The 22,513-nt window shown below is 42.2% G+C and overlaps 1 protein-coding gene across 1 annotated transcript in view; it reads left to right on the forward strand.

Annotated features, from left to right (window-relative positions):
- The window catches only part of trpm3 (transient receptor potential cation channel, subfamily M, member 3), a 115,806-nt gene extending 93,603 nt beyond the window's left edge, over positions 1-22,203 (forward strand). The window contains exons 20-25 of the mRNA XM_060845948.1: positions 200-451; positions 5,306-5,480; positions 14,597-14,738; positions 18,265-18,464; positions 19,937-20,069; positions 20,727-22,203. Of these exons, the coding sequence (XP_060701931.1) occupies positions 200-451; positions 5,306-5,480; positions 14,597-14,738; positions 18,265-18,464; positions 19,937-20,069; positions 20,727-22,203 (2,379 nt within the window). The remainder of the gene's footprint in view (positions 1-199; positions 452-5,305; positions 5,481-14,596; positions 14,739-18,264; positions 18,465-19,936; positions 20,070-20,726) is intronic.
- Positions 22,204-22,513: the final 310 nt, after the last annotated feature.

Here is a 22,513-nt window from a genome sequence, read left to right on the forward strand (position 1 = left end):
CTGTGCTGGGAATTGAACCTGTGTCCCTGGGTATTATCTGGCCTTGATGGATATCATTGACGTTACCACTACATTACCATCTCTCCCCATGTGTGCCCTCTTTGATAGTAGAGCCAGTTCAACAATGCCCAACCCAAATGCTTGTACTCATTCCTTTGGTCTTTTCCACTGAATTGATACAGTAATTTGACTTGTTCAGATCCTGATGTCAGAACCTGGGAAATTGTTGCAGAAGGTGAAGGTCTGGCTGCAGGAGTACTGGAATATCACGGATCTCATGGCTATCCTGCTATTTTCTGTTGGGATGGTGCTACGCCTGCAAGAGCAGCCGTTCATGAGCTACGGCCGGGTTATCTACTGCGTCAACATCATTTACTGGTACATTCGCCTATTAGACATCTTCGGGGTCAACAAGTATCTGGGGCCTTATGTCATGATGATTGGAAAAATGGTAAGATGAATAAGCTACTTAAATCAAAGCAAAATGTTGCAGGTGCAAGATATCTGAAATATAAAATCAAGTGTTGGAAACACCCAGCAGGTCAGGCAGCATCTGTGGAGAGAGAAACAGAGTTGGTGCTTCAGGTCAATGATCTTTCATTGGAACTGGCACGGGTTAAAGATGTGATGGTGTTTGAGGCAGTACAGAGGCAGTGAAAGAGACTGGGATATGGAGGAATGGAAGAGAAAGTCCGTGACAGGACAGAAGGCAAAACACACAATGGGTCAAGTAAAAGGTCATAGGACAAACAAACGAAAGATGGGCTGAGTGAGATATAAATTATAACAGCAAAATCATTATTGCTAAGTGAAAAAATGGCAATGCTTATAGAACAAAGAACAAAGAAAATTTACAGTCCAGGAACAGGCCCTTCGGTCCTCCAAGCCTGAGCCGATCCAAATGTACTGTCTAAACATGTCGGTCAATTCCTAAGCATTTGTATCCCTCTGCTCCCCACCTACTCATGCATTTATCCAGACGCATCTTAAATGAATCTACCATGCCTGCCTCCACCACCTCAGCTGGCAACATGTTCTAGACGCTCACCACCCTCTGTGTGTACTTGCAGTGTGTATCCCCTTCAAACTTTCCACCTCTCACCTTGAAAGCATGACCTCTCGTTATTGAATCCTTCACCCTGGGAAAACGCTTGTCTCTATCCATGCTGTCTCTACCCTTCATCAGGTCCCCCCTCAATCTCCTTTTTCCCAAGTGAAAATAAACCTAATCTACTCAACCTCTCTTCATAGCTAGCACCTTCCATACCAGGCAACATCTTCATAAACCTTCTCTGCACCCTCTCCAAAGCATCCACATCCTTTTGATAATGTGGTGACCAGAACTGTACACAGTATTCTAAATGTGGCCGAACCAATGTCTTGTACAATGTTAGCAAAACCTGCCAGCTCTTATACTCAATACCCCGTCCAATGAAGGCAAGCATACTATATGCCTTCTTGACCACTCTATCCACCTGGCAGCAACCTTCAGGGTACAATGGATGTGCACTCCCAGATCTCTCTGCCCATCAACTTTTCCCAAGGCTCTTCCATTCATTGTATAATTCACTCTAGAATTAGTCTTGCCTAAATGCATCACCACACATTTGTTTGGATTGAAAGCCATCTGCCACTTTTCTGCCCAACTCTCCAGTCTACCTATATCCTCCTGTATTCTCTGACAGTCCCTTATGCTTTCTGCTACTCCACCAATCTTTGTATCATCTGCAAACTTGCTGATCATACCAACAGTGCCCTCTTCTCGATCATTTATGTATATTACAAAGAACAGTGGCCCCAATACTCACCCCTATGGAACACTACTGGTCACCTTTCTCCATTTTGAGAAACTCCCTTCAACTACTACTCTCTGTCTACTGTTGCTCAACCAGTTCTTTATCCACCTAGCTCGAACACCCTGTACACCATGTGACTTCACTTTCTCCATTAGTCTACAATGGGGAACCTTATCAAATGCCTTACTAAAGTCCATGTATATGACATCAACAACCCTTCCTTCATCTATCAACTTAGTCACTTCCTCGCAGAACTGAGATCAGAGATGATTGAACTCAGGGTGGGGTATGGAAGGTTGCAGAGTGTCATAAGGAAGGTGAAGTGCTATTCCTCTAAGTTTATTATAAGCTCCATTGTAATAGTATAGAAGGTTAAGGACAAATTTCAAATTTGGCTCAAAAACAACAAAATCTATCAAACTATAGTTATCAGAAAAAAACTAAAACTAGTTTTTGTTCTAGATAGGAGAAAACTGAGTGGTGACTTAATCATTAAAATTCTGACGGGGATTGATAGGGATCATCACAGAAGATTCTTCCATTTCTGAGAGAGACCAAAAGTAGGGACCATAATTATTCACCAATAAAACATAAAGATAATTCAGGAGAATCACTTCACCCAGGGAGTGGTGAGAAAGACACACTGGCTGCCACAGCGTGTAACTGAAATGAAGAGCATAGAAGCAGGTAAGGGGAAGTTTGATAAAGACATGATTGTTATACTGAGGGATGAGCTGAGGTAAAATGGGAGCAGCAACAAAGTGTGGAGCAGTTAGGCTGAATGGTCTGTTTCATGCTGTAATTTCTATGTTACTATATAGATGCATGAGACTTGAAAAATTAAAGTTACTTATAAATAGTCATTGTATTCTTCCCTGAAGGAACCTTAATATGTCATTAAAAGCCATGTTATTAAGATTTTCTGATTGATTTATCCATTTATGTACCTCAGAAAAACTACTTTGAAGTTGGAGAAAGTGCACTGCAAATTCATCAGAATTAGGTCCAAGCCAAAGAATTATGGTGACTAGTTGCACAAGCGATGCTCATAGTGTGCTCATAGTGAATAGTGTGTAATGTTGCCGCACACAATGCCTTCAAGTTTAGATAATTAAAGTGATCAAATTAAAGTTTCAAAGATGAATACAAGCAATCATGGAATCCTTACAATGTGGAAGAAGGTAATTCAGCCCATCAAGTCCGCACCAGCCTCTGAAGAGCATCTCACTCAGATCCACATCCCTATCTTGTCCCTGCATCTAATCCACCTAATCTGCAGATCTCTGGACAATCCACCTAACCTGCACATCTTTGGACTGTGGGAGGAAACCAGAATTAACCCAAGCAGACAAGGGGAGAACATGCACGCTCCACATAGACAGTCACCCAAGGCTGGAATTGAACCTGGGTTCCTAGTACTGTGAGGCAGCCGTACTAATCACTGAGCTATCATGCCATCCCTTGAAGCCACTGTGCCTCCCCTAGTAGAGAATAGTAAGAAAGATAGAAATTTCCTCTGGCTGTACAGTCAAAAACAAGGGAGTACAACATGTTCCACACGATAAAGGTATGACTGACTGGCTAGCCAGCATGTATTGCCCATCCCTGGTTCTCTGGACCATTTCAGAGGGCAGTTAAGTGTCAACCACATCACTGCGAGTCTAGACTTGAGTGCAGGCCAAACCAGGCTAGGTTTGATGATTTCCTTCACTGAAGGATATTAATGAATCAGATGAGTTTCTAAGACAATTGTTACCTGATCACTAGCTTTTTAAAAATTCAATCTTTTATTGAATTCAAAGTCACCACTGCCACAGCGGGATTGAACCCATCTTTTGAGGAAATTAGCCTGGGGGTCTGGATTATTGGTCTAGCAGCATTGCCACTGCCTCCCCAGAGATACATCTCGTCAAAACATTAACCAGGGACTCTGAATGACCAGTTCAGTGATTTTGCTATTACATCACTATATTAGTTAGTTAGGCTAGTCAGGAGTGATATTAGGAAGGACTTCTGCCCACAAATGAGAGTTAAATCTGGAACGCTAGCTCTTACAATGATTAATCAGAATTAGAATTAGGTTTTATTGTTACATGTAGTCAAGTACAAAAGTACAGGAGTATAGTTGCAAATGTGTTGCTGGTCAAAGCACAGCAGGTTAGGCAGCATCTCAGGAATAGAGAATTCGACGTTTCGAGCATAAGCCCTTCATCAGGAATGTGAAGGGCTTATGCTCGAAACGTCGAATTCTCTATTCCTGAGATGCTGCCTAACCTGCTGTGCTTTGACCAGCAACACATTTGCAGCTGTGATCTCCAGCATCTGCAGACCTCATTTTTTACTCGAAGATTTTAACCTACTGCGAATCCTCTTACAAGGATGCCTTCCTTGAAGAAGCTCTCTTCCTCCCTCTACATTCCTGATGAAGGGCTTATGCTCGAAACGTCGAATTCTCTATTCCTGAGATGCTGCCTAACCTGCTGTGCTTTGACCAGCAACACATTTGCAGCTGTGATCTCCAGCATCTGCAGACCTCATTTTTTACTACAGGAGTATAGTGAATAGTGTGTAATGTTGCCGCACACAATGCCATCTTAGGGACGAAGTACTTAGATACTAAAATAGATTAGGTACAAAAACAGAGAAACAGAGAAAAAAAGCTAACAATTCTACATTACAGTTCTACTTTGTAAAAATTAGAAAAACAAAGAAATAAGATTAAAAGATAAATATTACAGTCCCTCTATAGCCTGCAAATGCCGCACGCTGGGGGCTTTTAAGATTTCAAAATGATAATAGTTTTTTTTTGCGGGACAACGGTTTGAAGGAGCAAAAGCAGGTTGAGTGAATTAAAAGTAAAATCAATCATGACCTCATTGAATAGTGGACAAGGTTTGAGGGTCTGAAGTTCTTGTATTCCTCTCTGGCCTCAAATGTTATTTCCAAATTACTAGTTAACTTGGGAATGATATTTTGATTCTGTGCCATGTCTTTCCATCAACAATGTTCTTCAATTTTCTAAACTGAATTCTAGATTCCCAAAATAAGTTCAGAAGATAAATGAAATGGTTTATTTTACAAATAAAGAAAAATATTTGTTTTTCTGTAATGTTTTCTTTCCATAAAAGATTAAGGTGTTTCCTAATTTACATATTCATAACTATTTAAGGTGTCAATAGGATAGTTAAAGTATTTCCTCTACTAACATATTCGTATAAAAGGACATAACCTTAAAATTAGGAGTGGGTTTATCAAGTACTTCTTCACATTAAAGATGGTGGAAATCTGGAATCTGTCTGCTGAACGGACAGAAGCAATGGAAAATTACAAAACTGCAATTGTTAGATTTTTTGGTCACACCAGAACGTTAGAGGTTACAGGATGAAGGCAGGTAATAAAGCTAAGATACAGATCACCCGGGATCCAACTGAATGGTGGCATAGACTTGAGGGGCTGAATGGCCTCTGGGTGTTCCTATATTGCTAACCTTGCCTCCCTTTATCTCGCAGATGATTGACATGATGTATTTTGTGATCATCATGCTAGTGATATTAATGAGCTTCGGGGTAGCGCGACAAGCGATACTTCACCCCAACGAAGATCCTTCTTGGAGGCTAGCGAGGAACATTTTCTACATGCCCTACTGGATGATATATGGAGAAGTGTTTGCTGATCAGATTGACCGTGAGTGCGCGTGGGTAATCATGGTTTGAGTAGGGGGACATGGGGAGCTCACAATACAAACTTATTCCTGAAGTCTCAATCATGGACCAGTTTTAAGAAAACAAGTTTGCATTACATCCTTCAGAAACCCATTGAATCTGAAATATTAATCTATGCTTGAGAAGGTAGCACTGCCTGAAAAAAATATATTTTCATTAATCTCTTCAGAGTTGCTATCTCACACCTCTGGAGCAGGTGGGACTTAAACTGGGCCCCCTGGTCCAGGGGCAAGGACACTGCCAGTGCACCACAAGAGGGCCCTAAAATCAGATGGTTTCTTATTCATTCGAGTGAGACCATTACCTGACAGCATTATTGGAACGGGTCTGATTCTGACTGAAAATGAACTAGTGGCATCATTAGCCCACTGAGAACAACAACAACACCTATTTGCACTTATATGACACCTGCAACAGAATAAAAGTGCGCTGCACATGTGTGATTAACAAACAAGTTTTAACACATGGACAGACATAAAAGTCAAAGGTTTGGCTAATGAGGTAGGTTAAGAAGCATCTTCAGGGAGGGGGCTGAGGCAGAGAGATTTCAGGAGAGTTTCTCGAGTTTTGGACACAGGCTACTGAAGGCACCAACACCAATTGTGGCGCAATTAAAATTGGAGATGCACAGGAGATGGAAGTTGGAGGGGTGATGATATTTTAGAAAGTTTTGAGGGCTGGAGGAAATTGCATAGATAAGGAGGAGCAAAAACATGGAGTGTATTGAAAACAAAGATGACGATAGTAAACTTTATTCGATTCTTGATAACCTATTCAATGTACCACTAGCATATAGGAATGAGTTGGTAAGGCTCCAAACACAATTTTAACCCTCCCTTTCCCCCCACACAGTGTTCCTTCGAAGCCGCACAGCAGTGATAACTATCTATGCTGCTTGGCATGCCCCGATGCCATTTCCATCATTGACTTCCAGTTTCAGAAGTTGTTGCCTCATACGGATCTGGGAGATCTACGCAAAAAAGAAATGAATTAGAGGGAATGTAGCCCATAAAATATCCATAGGACAGGATTAAAAGGGTTAAAATATAACAAAAGGTTGTGTAGAAAAGACTGGTATTCCTTCAAGTACAATGCGGAAGGTAAAGAGGTGCTGTAACTGAGGTCTGTTAGATAATGACAGGATTTCATCTGTTTCCTCTGTTAGGAGAGTCTGTGGTCATACACATTCAATTGAAACTCACTCATCTAGGGTGATGTTAGGAAGCACTTCTTCACGAAGACAATTGGAAATCTGAAAGTCTCACACCTCTGAGAAAATGTGCTATCTGAAGGCTGAGGGCCAATTGAAGAGATTGCGACAAAGTGTATTAAGAATTACAGAAACATGGTGGGTAAAATGGAGTTTAGATATAGAATTGCATAATCTAGTCAAAAAGCAGCAACAGCATAGAATAGACATAATCAGGCACATGGTCTCCTGTCATTGAACCATGCTATATGTAACCTTGAAGGGCTAAATGGACTAGAATGAGGCAGTTGAACATAAGAGTTTATGTTACTAACCAATTATCGGTTGGTTTCAAGGTTCAGGATATGACCAGGAAATACAAACTTACTGTTCTTGGAATTGACATTTATTCACACTGAGTTGTATCTTTTTCTTTTGGCTTTCTCATATAGTTAGAAGTTATTTGTTCCAATTTAATTTTTTGGTTTCTTTTCCCCTTTATTATTTTGCACCTTCCTTGCACTGTGAACTGTCAGCATGTTGGACTCGATATCCATCCAGCGAAAAGCTCATCATTATTTAGGTTGGTTGAATCACTTTTATGTTTCTCCATGTTTAATATCCTATTTCATGAAACACTGCTGGATTATGATTTTGAATTTGAATCCATAAACTCTGCTGGATGAGTAAGCTGGATGATTCTGAACTAATTGCGAGCTCTCTGGGTCCTGAGTAGTTCATTGCATATGCAATATATTTAATCCTTTTAACGTGTCAGCCCAGCACAGTGGTAGCACTCTTATAGTGCCTTTCACAAGTATAAGATGGCCCAGTGGAATATGTGGCGCAGTCAATTTACGCACTGCAGTAACTGGATAAACTGTTGGGTTTTTTTTTAATTGATGCTGGCAGAGAGATAAATGACAGTCAGTTCCCCAGGAAGAACTTCAAAACGCTTTTGTGAAATAGCAGCCATGAGAATTTTTTACATCCACCTGAGAGTTTTGGTGGCTAATTGAGAAGAAAGGAGAGTGCAAGAGGAACACTGATTTCTGGTCGCCCATTTACAGGAAGGATATTATTAAGCTGGAGGGGGTTCAGAAGAGATTTACCACGACGTTGCCAGGTATAGAAGGTTTGAATTGTAAAGAAAGGCTGGATAGGCTAGGACCTTTTCACTGAAGCAAGGAGGTTGTGAGGAGACCTTACAGAAGTTTATAAAATAATGATGGATATAGATAGAGCTAATGGGAATAGTCTTTTCCCAAGAATGGGAGATTTCAAGACTAGGGGGCACATTTTTAAGGTGAGGGGAAAGAGATTTTAAAAAGACATGAGGGACATTTTGTTTTACACAAAGAATGATCCGCATGTGGAATGAACTTCCTGAGGAAGTGGCGGATCTGGATACAATTACAACATTTTAAAGACATTTGAATAGGTACATGAATAAGAAAGAAAGGTTTGGAAGGATATGGACCAGGAGCAGGCAGGTGGGTCTAGATTATTTTGGGATTATGTTCAGCAAGGACTGGTTGGCCCAAAGGGTCTGTTTCCGTGCTGTATGACTCTATGACTCTCCTGCTCCTGTTCAGCATGAAGGTGACCCTCAATTGATTGGTTAATCTCAAAACCGAATGGACTTCCTGAAGATAAGATCTGTGGCCTTCCCAGCAGACAAGATGACTCTCATGACAAGATGGGGGAAAACTGAGACAGGTCCTGGTCTTGTCATGTAGTCTTGAGAAGTCTTATGTTGACTGAGGTCTCAAAGAAGAGAGAGAAGGGATTGGAGGCTTGGGTTGGGGCTGTGTCTGCAAGGGAATTACACTTCTCATGGGAAGTCAAACTGGCGTTTCAGCATTGGATTAGGAAATGTTTACACTTGGAGATGAATCTTCAAATCTTGAAGTTCCAAGGCAGTGCTAGAAGATTGGGAACCCCACTGTCAAGAGAAATGGGGCCAACTTTGGGGAGTGCTGGCAATGATCACAGCTTGAACTTCTGGGAGTGAGGCGAAAGGTTTTTTTTTTAAATATTAGAAGGTGGTGACTATCCGTTACTGACACACACATGTCCCTATCCCTTTAGCCCCAACCTTTGTCCCATGAACCTCAGTAGAATCCAATGATGGAGACAATTGACATGGAACTCCCAGTCTTCACACTGGAATGTGACACCTAATCCCTGCCACAGGTATTGAGGGACCTGCTTCTACATGTGGTTTCTACAAGATGTACTGCAGCAATTCACCAAGGGTCCTTCAGTAACTTCTCCAAAACCTGCAAATTCTCCTCCAAGCCACTCACTATTCTGACTTGGAAATGTATCGCTATTCCCTAATTATCACTGGATCTAAATCCTGGAACTCCCTCACCAATAGCACTGGGGGTGTCCTCACTTCAGATTGACTACCTCATTTCAAGAAGACAGCTCACGAGAGCAAGGGATGGGCAATAAATATTGGCCGACTTAGTCAATACCTGATTGCACATACTCAACTGAGGTAACTTGATTTGAGCTTGTCATAATGTGGTTGAGAACTTCCAACTTGAAGATCAAGACTATCAGTTAACAATCTGTTACACCTTCTGCATAAAGCACCATTTGATTTGTGTAGTCTATTGATTGTTACAGACTAATGATCTCTTGTTTCCCTAAGCTATATCAGAGCCCTACCTCTCAGCTGCACAGTAATATAGCTCAATTCAAGCACAAAACTTTCTTTAGATTCAGGTTACTGACAAATTGGTATAAATGTTGAATAAATTTTGTATCCAACATAAATTATATTCAAAAAGAACAAGATTGAAATGCAAAGTAATGTTCTGACAAAGCTTATGGGTTTCTTGAGAAACATTTCATACATCATATTCGCCAGAACTTTACTGTATTGTATTTTATTGCAAATTCCAATAGTTGTTTATGGAAACATTTGTTTGAAGTTTAATTATGCATGCAATATCTTTGACTGATTTATTTGCTGGGTATTGAAAGGAGAGACTGGGGTGAGGGGGAGATGAATGTACAGAGTATTTAACCCTGACTAATCCCCTGGATTTTAGTTCTTAGTATCTTTTGTCCCTCCCTTGCATTGCAGATGGTGAAGCAAAGATTCATTCTGATGAGAGGCTGAGTACACTGGGCCTTTATTCTCTGAAGATTAGAAGAATCAGTCGTGACCTTATTGAAACAAACAGAATTCTGAAGGGATTTGATGAGATTGTTTCTGCTCATCACAGAATCTAAAACATGGGCTACATTGTCAGGATAAGGGGTTCATCTTTTTGACCTGAGACGAGGAGAAATTAATTCACTGAAATGGTGGCAAATCTTTAGAGTGTGCAAGCTCAGAGGGTTTTGGAATCTTCATCTTTGAAGGCTCGGATAGACACAGGTCTTTGGTCTCTCAGGAATCGAAGAGATAATGGGAGCAGACAGAAAACTGGAGAGCTCAAGATCAACCAGAATCAAATCGAATTGGGAATCCAGGGGATTAGACAAGGTTAAATACTCTGTACATTAATGTCCCCGTCACCCCAGTCCTTCCTTTCAATGCCCAGCAAATGAAATCAAAGAGATTGCATGCATAATTAGATATCAAGCAAATATTTCCATAAACAGCTATTATAATTTGCAATAAAATAAACATGGTAGAGTTCTGAAAATATGATGCATGGATTCCTGAAATGTCGGGAAGCAGACTTGATGGGCTGAATGGGAGTACTTGCTGCTCGTGTCTCTTGTGTTCTCCCATGAGGTGAGGAAGGTTTCAAGAGAAGATAGGGTTGGATGACTGATAGAGATTAGGGGAGTGGTGGTTAGTTATGATGCTCCAACTATGATGGCATAGGATAGCCTCACTGGACTAAGTAACTTTTTAAAATCATATTAATGTTTAAAAATACAGTACTTTATTTTCTTGTTCTTTTAACAATGAACCCTATAATATATGGAAATTGATGCATTTTCCAGCTGTGTTATTAAATAATCAGCATGGTAATATTCCACCTTTTTTTAAAGTCATCCCATTTTAAATCTTCTTTTGCAAATTAAATATTCTTTCAGGTAGCAGAATGGAAATTTCACCTTCCTTCAATATTGTACTATTCAATGTATCTTAGAGAGAGATTTAGTTGAAGTATCTAATTTTGGGAGAGTAAATAAGGAGGAACTGGTTCCATTGGCAAGAGGGCCATTAACTGGAGGACACTGATTTAAGATAAATTATGAACTAACCAGAAGGAGGTGGGGAGATTGAAAGATTTGTTTTAAGTTATATTTGTGAAATGCACTGCCTGAAGGCAGTGGAAGCACTTTAAACAATAATGTTCCGAAGGGAATTATTTTAAGAAAGCAAATTACAGGGAAATGTGGAGAACAAGGGGTGAATGACAAACTTTAAAATACTTTTAGAGAGCTGGTATAGGCACAATGGATCAAATGGCTGTCTTTTCTAGCATACAATTGTCGTTGTTGCGGTGCTAAAAAGCAATTCACTGAGGTTGTTGCTGGAATATTTAACCCATGGTTCTTGTGCTTTAGAATGCAAGTTATAGTTTAGAATATGATTTTTAGTGTTGGGAATTAAAGTCTTTAACTGAAGAAAATGGCATGAGTGCAATGAATGCAAGCATAGAGTCTATTAGCCTCAAAAGGCTGGGCCTGTTTGGCATAAAGAGGTTATTATCTGAGAAGGTAAAGGTAAAGTTGATGATGCTGCTTCTTTAACAAGGTCATGTTGTCCTTGGTTTTTCTCTCAAAGATGTTGTAAATGCAGAGCCTCTGGGAGGTCTGTTTTTTTATGGGTTTTTGGGGCCAATTTGATTATAGCTGACAAATATTGTCTTAGGAAAAAGGCTAATAAGTTATAAAAAAACTTGTAAAATGAAAGGGGGGTGTGGCCAGTTCTACCAGCTGAGCTCCTCTCTGGTTTGGTTTGATTTTAGCAGTCTGGCTGTTCACTGAAAGCAGTCAGTCAGTTTTGAGACTGCTGTTCATAGAAACAGCGACATGAAAGAAGGTGTTCCATGCTGAATCTCTCTGCCATCTCTCTCTCCTGTAAGACCCTGTGTTTGATTTTACCTTTTTTGCCAAGGAATGTTTATGGGGATTGTTGCATGTATCTGGAATAGCATCATTCAGTTGGGATAGTCTGTTGGGTTTTAAAAGAAGTGAGTTATTCTGTATTCTATTCTCTTGTGTGTGTTTCATTCGGTGATCTTGTAAATAAATTCTGTTTTGTTTAAAACTATGTGGTTGGGCCAGCTGCATCACTCCTGGAATATCCACTTTACACCTACTTAAAACAGCTAGAAAGGTTAGGGTCCGAGCTACTTTCTTGAAATGTTTTGAGGAGGGTCTGGGCTGGTCCATAACATACAGTAATTACAATGCCAGCATTTCAAAATTGCCAGAACACTCAAAGAAATTGCAGTTCAAAAGGTAGCCAAAATGTTTTGGTTTAGTAAAGTGACAAAAGAAAGGTAAAATCAGAAAATAGCAGGCGTATTTAGTTCACTGCAGAGCTGGGGACATGATGTCTTGCCTTGTAAAGCCAGGGAATTCAGAGATGGTTTCAATTTGGGATTTCAGACTCACATTCATTCAATACCATTCAGTAAAACCCATTTCATTAATAAGATCAAAGAAGAAATTGTAAATAAGGGATAACTAAATTTAAAGTCAGTTTGATTATAGCCCAAGCAGGTTTAGTTGACATGGGAGTGAATGGAGCTGAGGAAAGTGTTCGGGTTTCAATTTCTCTGGGTGTTTGCTTGGAGAAGTTTTTGTTGTAATTTAGATCTTGTGTGATTTGCAGCTTCCTGAGATAGATTAACCAAAGTAAATGACGGGGAGACGGGCCGCCTACTTGCGGAACGCTTCAGGGAACACCTCTGGGACGCCCGAACCAACCAACCCAACCACCCCGTGGCTCAACACTTTAACTCTCCCTCCCACTCCACCGAGGACATGCAGGTCCTTGGACTCCTCCATCGCCAGAACATAACAACACGACGGTTGGAGGAAGAGCACCTCATCTTCCGCCTGGGAACCCTCCAACCACAAGGGATGAACTCAGATTTCTCCAGTTTCCTCATTTCCCCTCCCCCCACCTTGTCTCAGTCGATTTCTTCGAACTCAGCACTGCCCTCCTAACCTGCAATTTTCTTCCTGACCTCTCCGCCCCCACCCCACTCCGGCCTATCACCCTCACCTTGACCTCCTTCCACCTATCACATCTCCATCGCCCTCCCCCAAGTCCCTCCTCCCTACCTTTTATCTTAGCCTGCTGGACACATTTTCCTCATTCCTGATGAAGGGCTTTTGCCCGAAACATCGAATTTCCTGTTCCTTGGATGCTGCCTGACCTGCTGTGCTTTAACCAGCAACACATTTTCAGCAAAGTAAATGACAGGTAGACCTGCACTGAAAGCAGAATAAAACACTGATGTCATCATTGACCATGTGAAAAGTGGATGAGGCTTAATCTCAGCTTTAACCTTGTGGGGAACATAAATTAGTGGGAGAATCTACAGTGGACCTCGCATATTACAAAAGGAACTTAGCAATCAAATTAGTTGGATGCATTGAAAAAATAACCAGAGCAAAGGACTAAGACCTCCATAATCAAGGGGGGGGGGGGGAGGTGATAAAGGTTTATCCCTGAGAATAGATGGAGTTGAGAACTGTAACATACTCAGGAGTGGTCTCTACAAAAGTAAATAACTTAGATTGATGTGTCTTCTAAAAGATTTCTTGGGGGACTAAGAAGTAACCCTGATTGCATAACATATGGCGTTAGAAACCATAATTGTTAACAGTGTTTATTTGATTATTTTACCAACAAAGACATTTGTTTTGCTTAAAAATAATTAAATCATGTCACTCAGTTCTGTTTCTTTTTAAATGTTAGTAGTTCCTAACTTCATCATAATAGTGTAGAGGTGATTTATCAGAAAGATTGCAGGGATGAAGGATGCCAGTTATTTAGATGGACCCCTAGAGACGTTGGAATCAAAACAGAATGTGCTGGAAATACTCAGCAGGTCTGGAAGCATCTGTGGAGAGAGAAATAGAGATAGAATTTCAGGTCAATAACCTTTCACCAGAACTGAACTGGAAAGGCTGAAGTTGTACTGTTTGAAAGAATCCCGGGCATCACAAGCAAAACTAGTTTTATGCATTGGTTAGGATTTGGAATGTACTGTTGGATTGCAGGAATATAGGGAAAAGGCAGTGATTGGATCTAATTGGACTACTCCATGAAAGAGCCAGTACAGAAATCATGGGCTGAGTGGCTACCTTCCATGCACTTCTCTTTTATAATTTTATGATTCACCCATGAGAATAATTGCTAGGAGAAAATAAGGAAGGAGATTTGTAGACATAGACTCAACAATGTTTGAAGCTGAGATTCCACTGGTGAGCACAGCCAGCAGAGCTGGAATGTAATGATGTTACACTAGATTCCTTAATGGTTAAACTCCCTCTTCTGGCTACACTCCTGCTCCCTCCACTCTGTGTGTATAATGGGCCCTCCAATCTTTATGCTACTGCAAAAAGAGGTGTGCAGTCAAAAAGTGCCAATTTCCGGGGGGTGTGGGGGGGGAACAATCTATGTCTGTGCTCCTTTCCCTTTTCTTATAAATTGCTGCTTCCTTTGAAATCATGTATCTGTCTCAATGAGTGCAAGGTAGAAATCTTTGACACCAATGTCTCCGTCATAAACAATACCCAACTCCTGCCTGACAAAGCAAACTATTCTATATCTTCCTCACACAAATTAACCTACCAGTGGGAAACCACTGCAGTCACAGGCTGTATCAATGCACAAAGTCCTAGCAACAATCTTCATTCTGTTATTATGTCTTTTCTATTTCTTTTAGCTCCGTGTGGGGCTGGTTTGACAGAAGATGGTAAACGTCTGCCACCTTGCATAACTGGAGCATGGATCATTCCAGCTATAATGGCCTGCTACCTCTTAGTTGCCAATATTCTGCTGGTGAATCTCCTTATAGCAGTGTTCAAGTGAGTACTGGGCTACAAACAATGCAAGGGAAAAAGAAAAGTAACATTCAGACGCAAAAAAATAAAACTATACTGTGGGTGATGTAAAGGAATTCTTTCAGTTATAGTCTCAAAGGTTCTTTAGCAATATTTTTTTCCTACCTCCATGCACTCTTGATGAACTCTGAGTACATGCAAGGGAACTTATCCATCCAGCAGCAGCAGGTCATGAATTTTACACATTTATAGATAGTCCTGAGGCAACTTCACCCCCTCCTCACCTCTCCACCACCAGAGTCCACACCCTGGTGTGGTCTTATAATGGCAGATTGGAGGCTACTGATACTCCTTTCTCTTCTCCATCACCCTAGCATCAAGTCGCTGGGATGTGATGTCCACAGGCCATTCTGTAGATAGGATCCACAATGATGCTAACAGCTGTGCCCAGCAAGACTTTTAAATTTTCACAGTGATGTAGAAGGCTCCTCCATTCTGAAGTGCCCTTGGTGTACCCCATCGGCCTCACCAGCAGCCACCTCTCCAGTGGAGCTGTCTGCCAGATATCCCTCTGAAAACTCCTTATCACCTCCATGTTCCCTGGTCTACCCACTCTCCTCACTTTGGACAGGGTGGTGGGTTTTGATTGGCCGTATTCTGGATCAACGGCACCTTACCTCCTAGCATAGATACTTGCATATTCCAGATCTGCATTTGTGGTAGATAATATAACAAGGGACATCCCAAAACATTTCACTGCAAAGTGTGGTTACTGTTGAAAATTCTGTACAGCAATGTGGGATTGACCAGATCATTTGTTTTTCATAATTTCAATGGAGGGATTAATATTGGCTAGGACATTGGGAAGAATTCCCTGATTTTCTTGAAAGTCTGCCATAGGATCCTGTATGTCCTTGACAGTTTGGACAGTGAGATGGGGACATGGAGCTGATTCTTAACAGAACTTAACAAAGTGTCATTGTTGGTGTGTTTTATAGAGCTCTACTTGTGCTAACTTCCCAAACTCACCTCATTAACTATGTATTATGTCCCCTTGGAATCCCTCTTGCCATATTCTCCCACTTGGTACAGGCGGAACATCCCAGAATTCCCAGTGCTGTTACCAACTTTAAAGTTTAGCCAGTCAAGTACTCGCAGCCCATAGCTGGTTTGTTTTATTTGCCCTGGACAAAATCGGACAGACGGTAATTAGCTCCCTTCTCCCTCCCATCAGGAATTGACACTGTGTAGTTTCTTTGTGGGGAGTGGGAGAACAGGAAACTGCATTATAATGATTAGATTAGAGCACCCAGAGGAAACCCATATAGACACAGCGAGAATGTGCAAACTCTGCACAGACAGTTGCCCTAGGCTGGAATCGACCATGGGACCCTGGTGCTTGAGGCCGCAGTGCTGATCACCAAGCCACTGTGCCACCCACCCAGTAAGGTGAGTTGATGTATTAATAAGGTTGTTAATGCTTGCTAATGCTCAATATAGCGTCTTATCTTGCTGTTCAATCACTTGGTTGGAAAAATGGGAGTTCATGCTCTCAATAGCAGAAAGCTATGCACCGCTGATCTCTCATAATTTTCCCAACTTTCTTGCTAATGCCAATGTTTTATATATATGTGAAGGTTCTACCCAGAGTCCCAGTTTAACTTCAAAACTGAAAGACAGCACTTCCAACATTGCAGTACTCCCTCAGCATTGTGTTTCAGCCCAGGTTATGCATTCAAGTCACTGGAATGGGACTGGAACACACAAACTCAGATTCAGAGCACAGGGTGCCACCAGCAGACATTTGCATATTAAAACTTCACAAAAAGACATCTGAATAGCATCCTCAAACTTGATGACCTTCATTTCCACGATAGGGGTCAGCGTGGGAATCCAGCTTTCACACAATTGTTGAAGTGTTTATGCTGGGATGTTAGGTGATGCACATGGCTGTGGAGAAAGTGACCATAAATGAATACAGCAACAAGATATAGTAAACTTCACAGAAAGGGACCATTCATTAGCCTCTTGGAAATGGCTATCCAATCAGTCCCATTCAGAGTCATAGAGTCATGAGGCACAGAAACAGAACCTTCAGTCCAACCAATCCATGCCAAACACAATCCCAAACTAAACTCGTCGCACTTGCCTGCTCCTGGCCCTTACGTCTCCAAACTTTCCTATTCATTTATCCAAAAATCCTTTTAAATATTGTAATTGTGGCCACATCCACCACTTTCTCAGGAAGTTCATTCCACATTTGAATCACCCTCTGTGTAAAAAATTTGCCCCTCAAGTCTTTTTTAAATCTCTCTCCTTTTACCTTAACAATGTGCTCCCTAGTCTTAAAATACCCATCCTAGGGAAAAGGCAGCGACCACTAACTATTTATAACCCTCATTATTTTATAAATTTCTCTGCATTTTCCTCATAACTCAATGAATGGCTCCCCTTAAAATATTTATCCAATTCCTTTTTGCAAATTGCTATTGAATTTGTCAACTGCCTGTATAAAAATACTCTCCTTATCTTCCTCAGATTATTTTGCTAATTATCTTAGATCTCTGGCCCTGTTGTTCTCCTTACATATTCTGTCAAAACCCATCACACTAGGGCTACAGAAAGCAGAACAATTAAATAACAAAATCTATAATTAGCCTTTTCCAACTTTATATAATTTTGGCAGAAATTTTGTTTCTGCCTGTAATCATTAACATTAGATTGAGGATATAAAAATCTTCAAGTTAGCAGAAAGATGAGACCATTGCTTTGTCAGGTTGCACTTGCACTTTGTCAAACTTGCACTTTGACCCCAGAGGTGACAGTGTACCGTTGTACCACTGGGCTGTTTTTAATTTCCTCCTCCTCCTCTTTCAATCCCTTGAATGTGAAAGATTGAAGGATGATCTCATTGTCTAAAGGGATAATTGAAAGACTTGATACTATAAATAGAGAGAAATGACTTCCTTTGGTAAATGGAGCTCAAAACCAATAAACAGATCTTACAGGCTGTTCAGAAGTAATGTTAGGAAGCACTTCTTCATGTGAACTTTAGTGGAAATCTGGAGTTCTCTTGGTGAGGATCAATTGAAAATTTAAAATTAGACAGCTTTATTTTATGTTGGGTAAAATATTAAGATTTACAAAACCAAGGCAGATGGATAGAGTTAAGATATAGTTCAAGTATTATCCAATGGAATTGCAGAATAAGCTGAAGGGTCGAATGGCCTCTTTCTGTTCTCATGTACTGATATTTCCTTTGTTTTATTTCTTCAACATACAATTTTCCACCCAGCTCGCGCTTTAACTTTTTTTTGCAACATTGGGATGTTTCACCGGCTATCCACTTTCCACACAATGAAACTTAAATGAAACAAAATTAAATGGATCTTAATCCTCCCCTTGTCCTTTTTACTAAAGGCTTTGCCTCTTGACAAGGTGCTCTGTGAAAACAGCAACAGTCTTATCTCAGCACAGTGAATGAGGAAGCCCCAGTTTTGTTTGACAGTGTGGCTCAATTTTGTTTTCTAATTCCTTCCTGCCTCCACAGCAACACATTTTTTGAAGTCAAATCGATATCGAACCAAGTTTGGAAGTTTCAAAGATACCAGCTGATTATGACCTTCCATGAGAGACCTGTCCTGCCTCCTCCACTAATCACTTTCAGTCACATGACCATGGTCTGCCAACTTATTTGCTGCCGCTGGAGGAAGCAAGAGACTGAACAGGAGGATAAAGATTATGGACTTAGTAAGTAACTTCTGCACCAGCAATGGCTGTTCCATGTCAGGGCTCCTGTGTTTGCTTAGCTAATCCACTTTGGTAACAAGTGAAATCAGCAACTAGGACATAATTTATTGTGACCTTAAACTGTGTATTTGGCAGCAAGATCCCCACCCCAACATGGGATCTTGGATACATTAAGGTGAGATCATGTCTTAAGATTAAGGCCACAGTTTGGTCTCCAACCACTCTGGTGGACTCCCACTGCAGTTGCCAGATGTATACATAGGGCGGCACAGTGGCTCAGTGGTTTGGGCGTCTTGGTGGGAGAGTGGTTAGCACTGCTGCCTCACAGCACCAGGGACCCAGGTTCGATTCCAGCCTCAGGTAACTGTCTGTGTGGAGTTTGCACATTCTCCCCATGTCTGCGTGGATTTCCTCCTACAAAGATGAGCAGGTTAGGTGAATTGGCCATGCTAAATTACCCATGCTATTCAGGAATGTATAGGTTAGATGCATTAGTCAGGGGAAATAGAGGAGGGGAATGTTTCTGAGTGGGATACTCTTCGGAGGGTCGGTGTGAACTTGTAGGGCCAAATGGCCTGTTTCCAATAGATGCGTGAGGTAACCCAATAGAGATCTCTCGAAACCACAGTGTCAATTCTGGAAGTGAAACTTGCTCCCAAAAGGAATAGTTGAGGTGAATAGTATACATGTATTTAAGGGGAATCTAGATCAAAACATGTGGGAAAACTGAATAGAAAGAGTCACTGATAGGATGAGATGAAATGATGTGGGACGATGCTCATGTGTAACATAAACATTGGCATGTACTTGATGAGTTGTTTTGATTTGTAAAATTCTATTGCATTCTATGAGTAGCCACGGCTTTTTGATTCTTCATTCCTATGGCCTGTTTTAGCATGCTTCTAAATGAAAAAATGTATTTTGAACCATCACGGTACCATGGCACTATAAAATGAACTAATTTTAAAATGTGCCCAACCAAACTAATATACTTGTATCAGGCTATATATAGTGATGTCTACAAGTCTGGACCAGCAGAGAGATGAATGACAAGTTAATTTACCCAATCACTAATGTAAGTGACTGGGATTTATTTAACACACAATTTGCATTTTGTGAAAGTATGATTCATGCTCTTCACTGAAAACTAGCTTTTTTTTTCAGGAGACTTTGCTGTCTTTTCAGTGTTGAGTTCTAATGTCTATAATTCAGACACAAACTATAACTCACTGTTTAAACAGACTCTGTTTGCTGAGTTAGATTCTATTTACTGTTGGCTCCATTTACTATTAAATAAATTGTTTGCCATGAATTCTGCTCTCTAAGTATTACAATTCACTGGGTCTAGTCGTATTACTAGACACTTGGTTTAAACTTATAGTAGACCATATAACTCATTGATGAGTGTACACATTTTTACAATAAAACTCATTGATTCCTCCTTTCTTTCTCGCATATCCATTTCTCATCAGAACTCTTCATCACTGAAGATGAACTAAAGAAGCTGCATGACTTTGAGGAGCAGTGCATTGAGGAGTATTTTCGAGAAAAGGATGATATGTTCAACTCTTCAAATGATGAGAGAATCAGGGTCACTGCTGAACGGTGCGTTATTGCCATTTTCACCATCATACATTGACACACCATTTTCAGTTCAGGTTCAGAGGTATTTCAGGGCTCAGTATGTATGTATGTTCAGTTTGTCTGAGATGGGGAAGGGTTAACCAAGCTCTTGATGCTGATCATAATCCTGTTGTCTATCCTAATCTTGTCCCTGTTCCTGACTATAATCCTGCTCTAAATCCTGATCTTGTTCCTGATCCTGACCATAATCCTGCTTTCTATTCTAATACTGTTCCTGATCCTGAATTTAATTCTGCTCTCGATTCTGATCTAGTCCCTATTCTAGACCTTAATTCTACTATAGATCCTGATCTCAGTCCCTGTTCCTGATCTCAGTCCTGTTCTCAATCCTGATCCTGTTACTAATCATTCCTACTCCTCTACTCATGGTGCTGCAACTCTTTCCCTTTTAAATATTTATTCAGATCCCCTTTAGGAAGTTAGTGTTGAATCTGCTTCCCCTGCCTTTTAAGGCAGAGCAATCCAGATTGGGACATCTTTGTTTGCCATTGCCAGTCCTTCAGTTCAGGTTCATATGCTGTTTCTTTCCTGTTGATTTGAAATGATTCTAATGGGGCTAGAAAGAAGGATTCACCAGTTGAGTTATGTTCAGTTTCTGCTCCCTTTTCCCCTGAGCAGGGTCGATAACATGTCGATGAGGCTGGAAGAAGTGAACGAGAGGGAACACTTCATGAAGGCATCCCTGCAGACCATGGATGTCAGGCTGGCACAGTTGGAGGAGGTGACAGGACGCATAGCATCAGCCTTGGAGAGGCTAGCTGGCATGGACAAGGGAGAGTCAGGCAAGGTGAGATCCAGGACTTCCTCTGACTGCACTGACACGGCTTACATCCTGAGGCAGAGCAGCTTCAACAGCCAGGAGGGCAACAGCTACAAACTCCCAGAATGCGGGGAGCAGGCCGGAGAGGAGCCCATGTCTCCCACATCACCCACCATCACGCCAAGGATGAGGAGCCACTCCTTTTACATGGTGAGCCCCAAGCCTCAGGCAGGGACGGAGCGGACTGAGTTCTCCTTCAAGGAGAGGTCCCTGAGCCTACAGAGGACCAGCAGCTCGCAAATGATGGCCGTGGTGAAGGAGCTGAAACCCGGGCCCCCGCCCCCTGAGCCCGTCCCCACCACAGCCCCAGCAGCTGCCTCGCCAGATGGGAAAAGACCATCGTCTTGTATCGACATCTACGTCTCAGCCACTGCGAAGGAGGAGGAGGAGGAAGAAGAGAAGATGGCGGAGAGTTCCCTGAAGGTGCCCACTGGGCTCGGGCCATCTGAAATGATGGTGGTCATGCTTGGCAGCCAGGGCTCTCCTCTAGTATCCAGCCAGTGGCCAGAAGGGAGTGGGACATACGAGGAGATGTTTATCTCAGACAGCCAGGTGGTAGCCCCAGAGACTGCACTGACAGCTGGGGAGTGCCTGCAGCAGTGGGAGGCTGACCCACCCATGTACCACACCTTGGAGCGCTCCAAGAGCAGCCGCTACCTAGCCGCCTCCAGCATCTACGCGGACGACTCGCCGATGGTCAAGTCGCACAGTTTTGTCTTCCCCTCACGGGGCTACTACGGCTGCTGCCTGGGCGTTCCTGTCAAAACGACCGAGTACACCAGCATCACCGACTGTATCGACACCCGCTGCGTGTCTGCCCCGCCCCTCGGCATCGAGCACCCGCACTTGCCCAGCGGCTCGGCCGGACTGCACTCGGGCAGCCTGGACGAGTTGTGCGCCTCTCACCCGGAGAGGGAGGCCGAGCTCAGCCATCCGAGTTCGGACAACGAGGAGGCCGAGGGAGAGGGCCGGCCACCTGAGCCGCTCTGCAACAACAGCAGCCTCCTGGTGTGTGGCCCGGACGCCGTGTCCCCACTGAGCCGCCTGGGCAGGGCCAACAGCTACACCGCCTCAGAGCCCAACGCGCTGGCATCGCACACCAGGAAGAGCTGCTCCATCAGCGGCAGGCTGGACACGCAGTGGAACTCCCTCCGCCTCCAAACCCCATGCCAGCGTGGCCGCCCCTCTGAGCCAGACCAGGGCATCTCCCTGAAGACTCTGTCCAGAACGACGGCTTTCAAAAGTTTCGACAGCAGCAAGCACAGCTTCACATAATGCCACTGTCTCCTCTGTCCTTTTATTGTGGCACAAAATGTTGTACTTGTTTTCCTTCCCCCCCCCCACCCCTCCTTGTGAGATTTATTGGCACCTGAACGGTATCCTGTGGCTACCACCATAATCTTGTGTCATTGAAACACTACCCAAGTGTATGTATGCCCCTGATGTGGAGGTGCCTGTATTGGACTGGGTTGGGCAAGGTCAAAAATCACATGACACCGGGTTATAGTCCAACAGGCTTATTTGAAAACACTAGCGGTCGAAGCTTTCGAACGCACCGAAAGCTAGTCTTTTCAAATAAGCCTGC

Source organism: Hemiscyllium ocellatum, chromosome 2, assembly GCF_020745735.1.
Source record: "Hemiscyllium ocellatum isolate sHemOce1 chromosome 2, sHemOce1.pat.X.cur, whole genome shotgun sequence".
Classification (NCBI taxonomy): Eukaryota; Metazoa; Chordata; class Chondrichthyes; order Orectolobiformes; family Hemiscylliidae; genus Hemiscyllium; species Hemiscyllium ocellatum.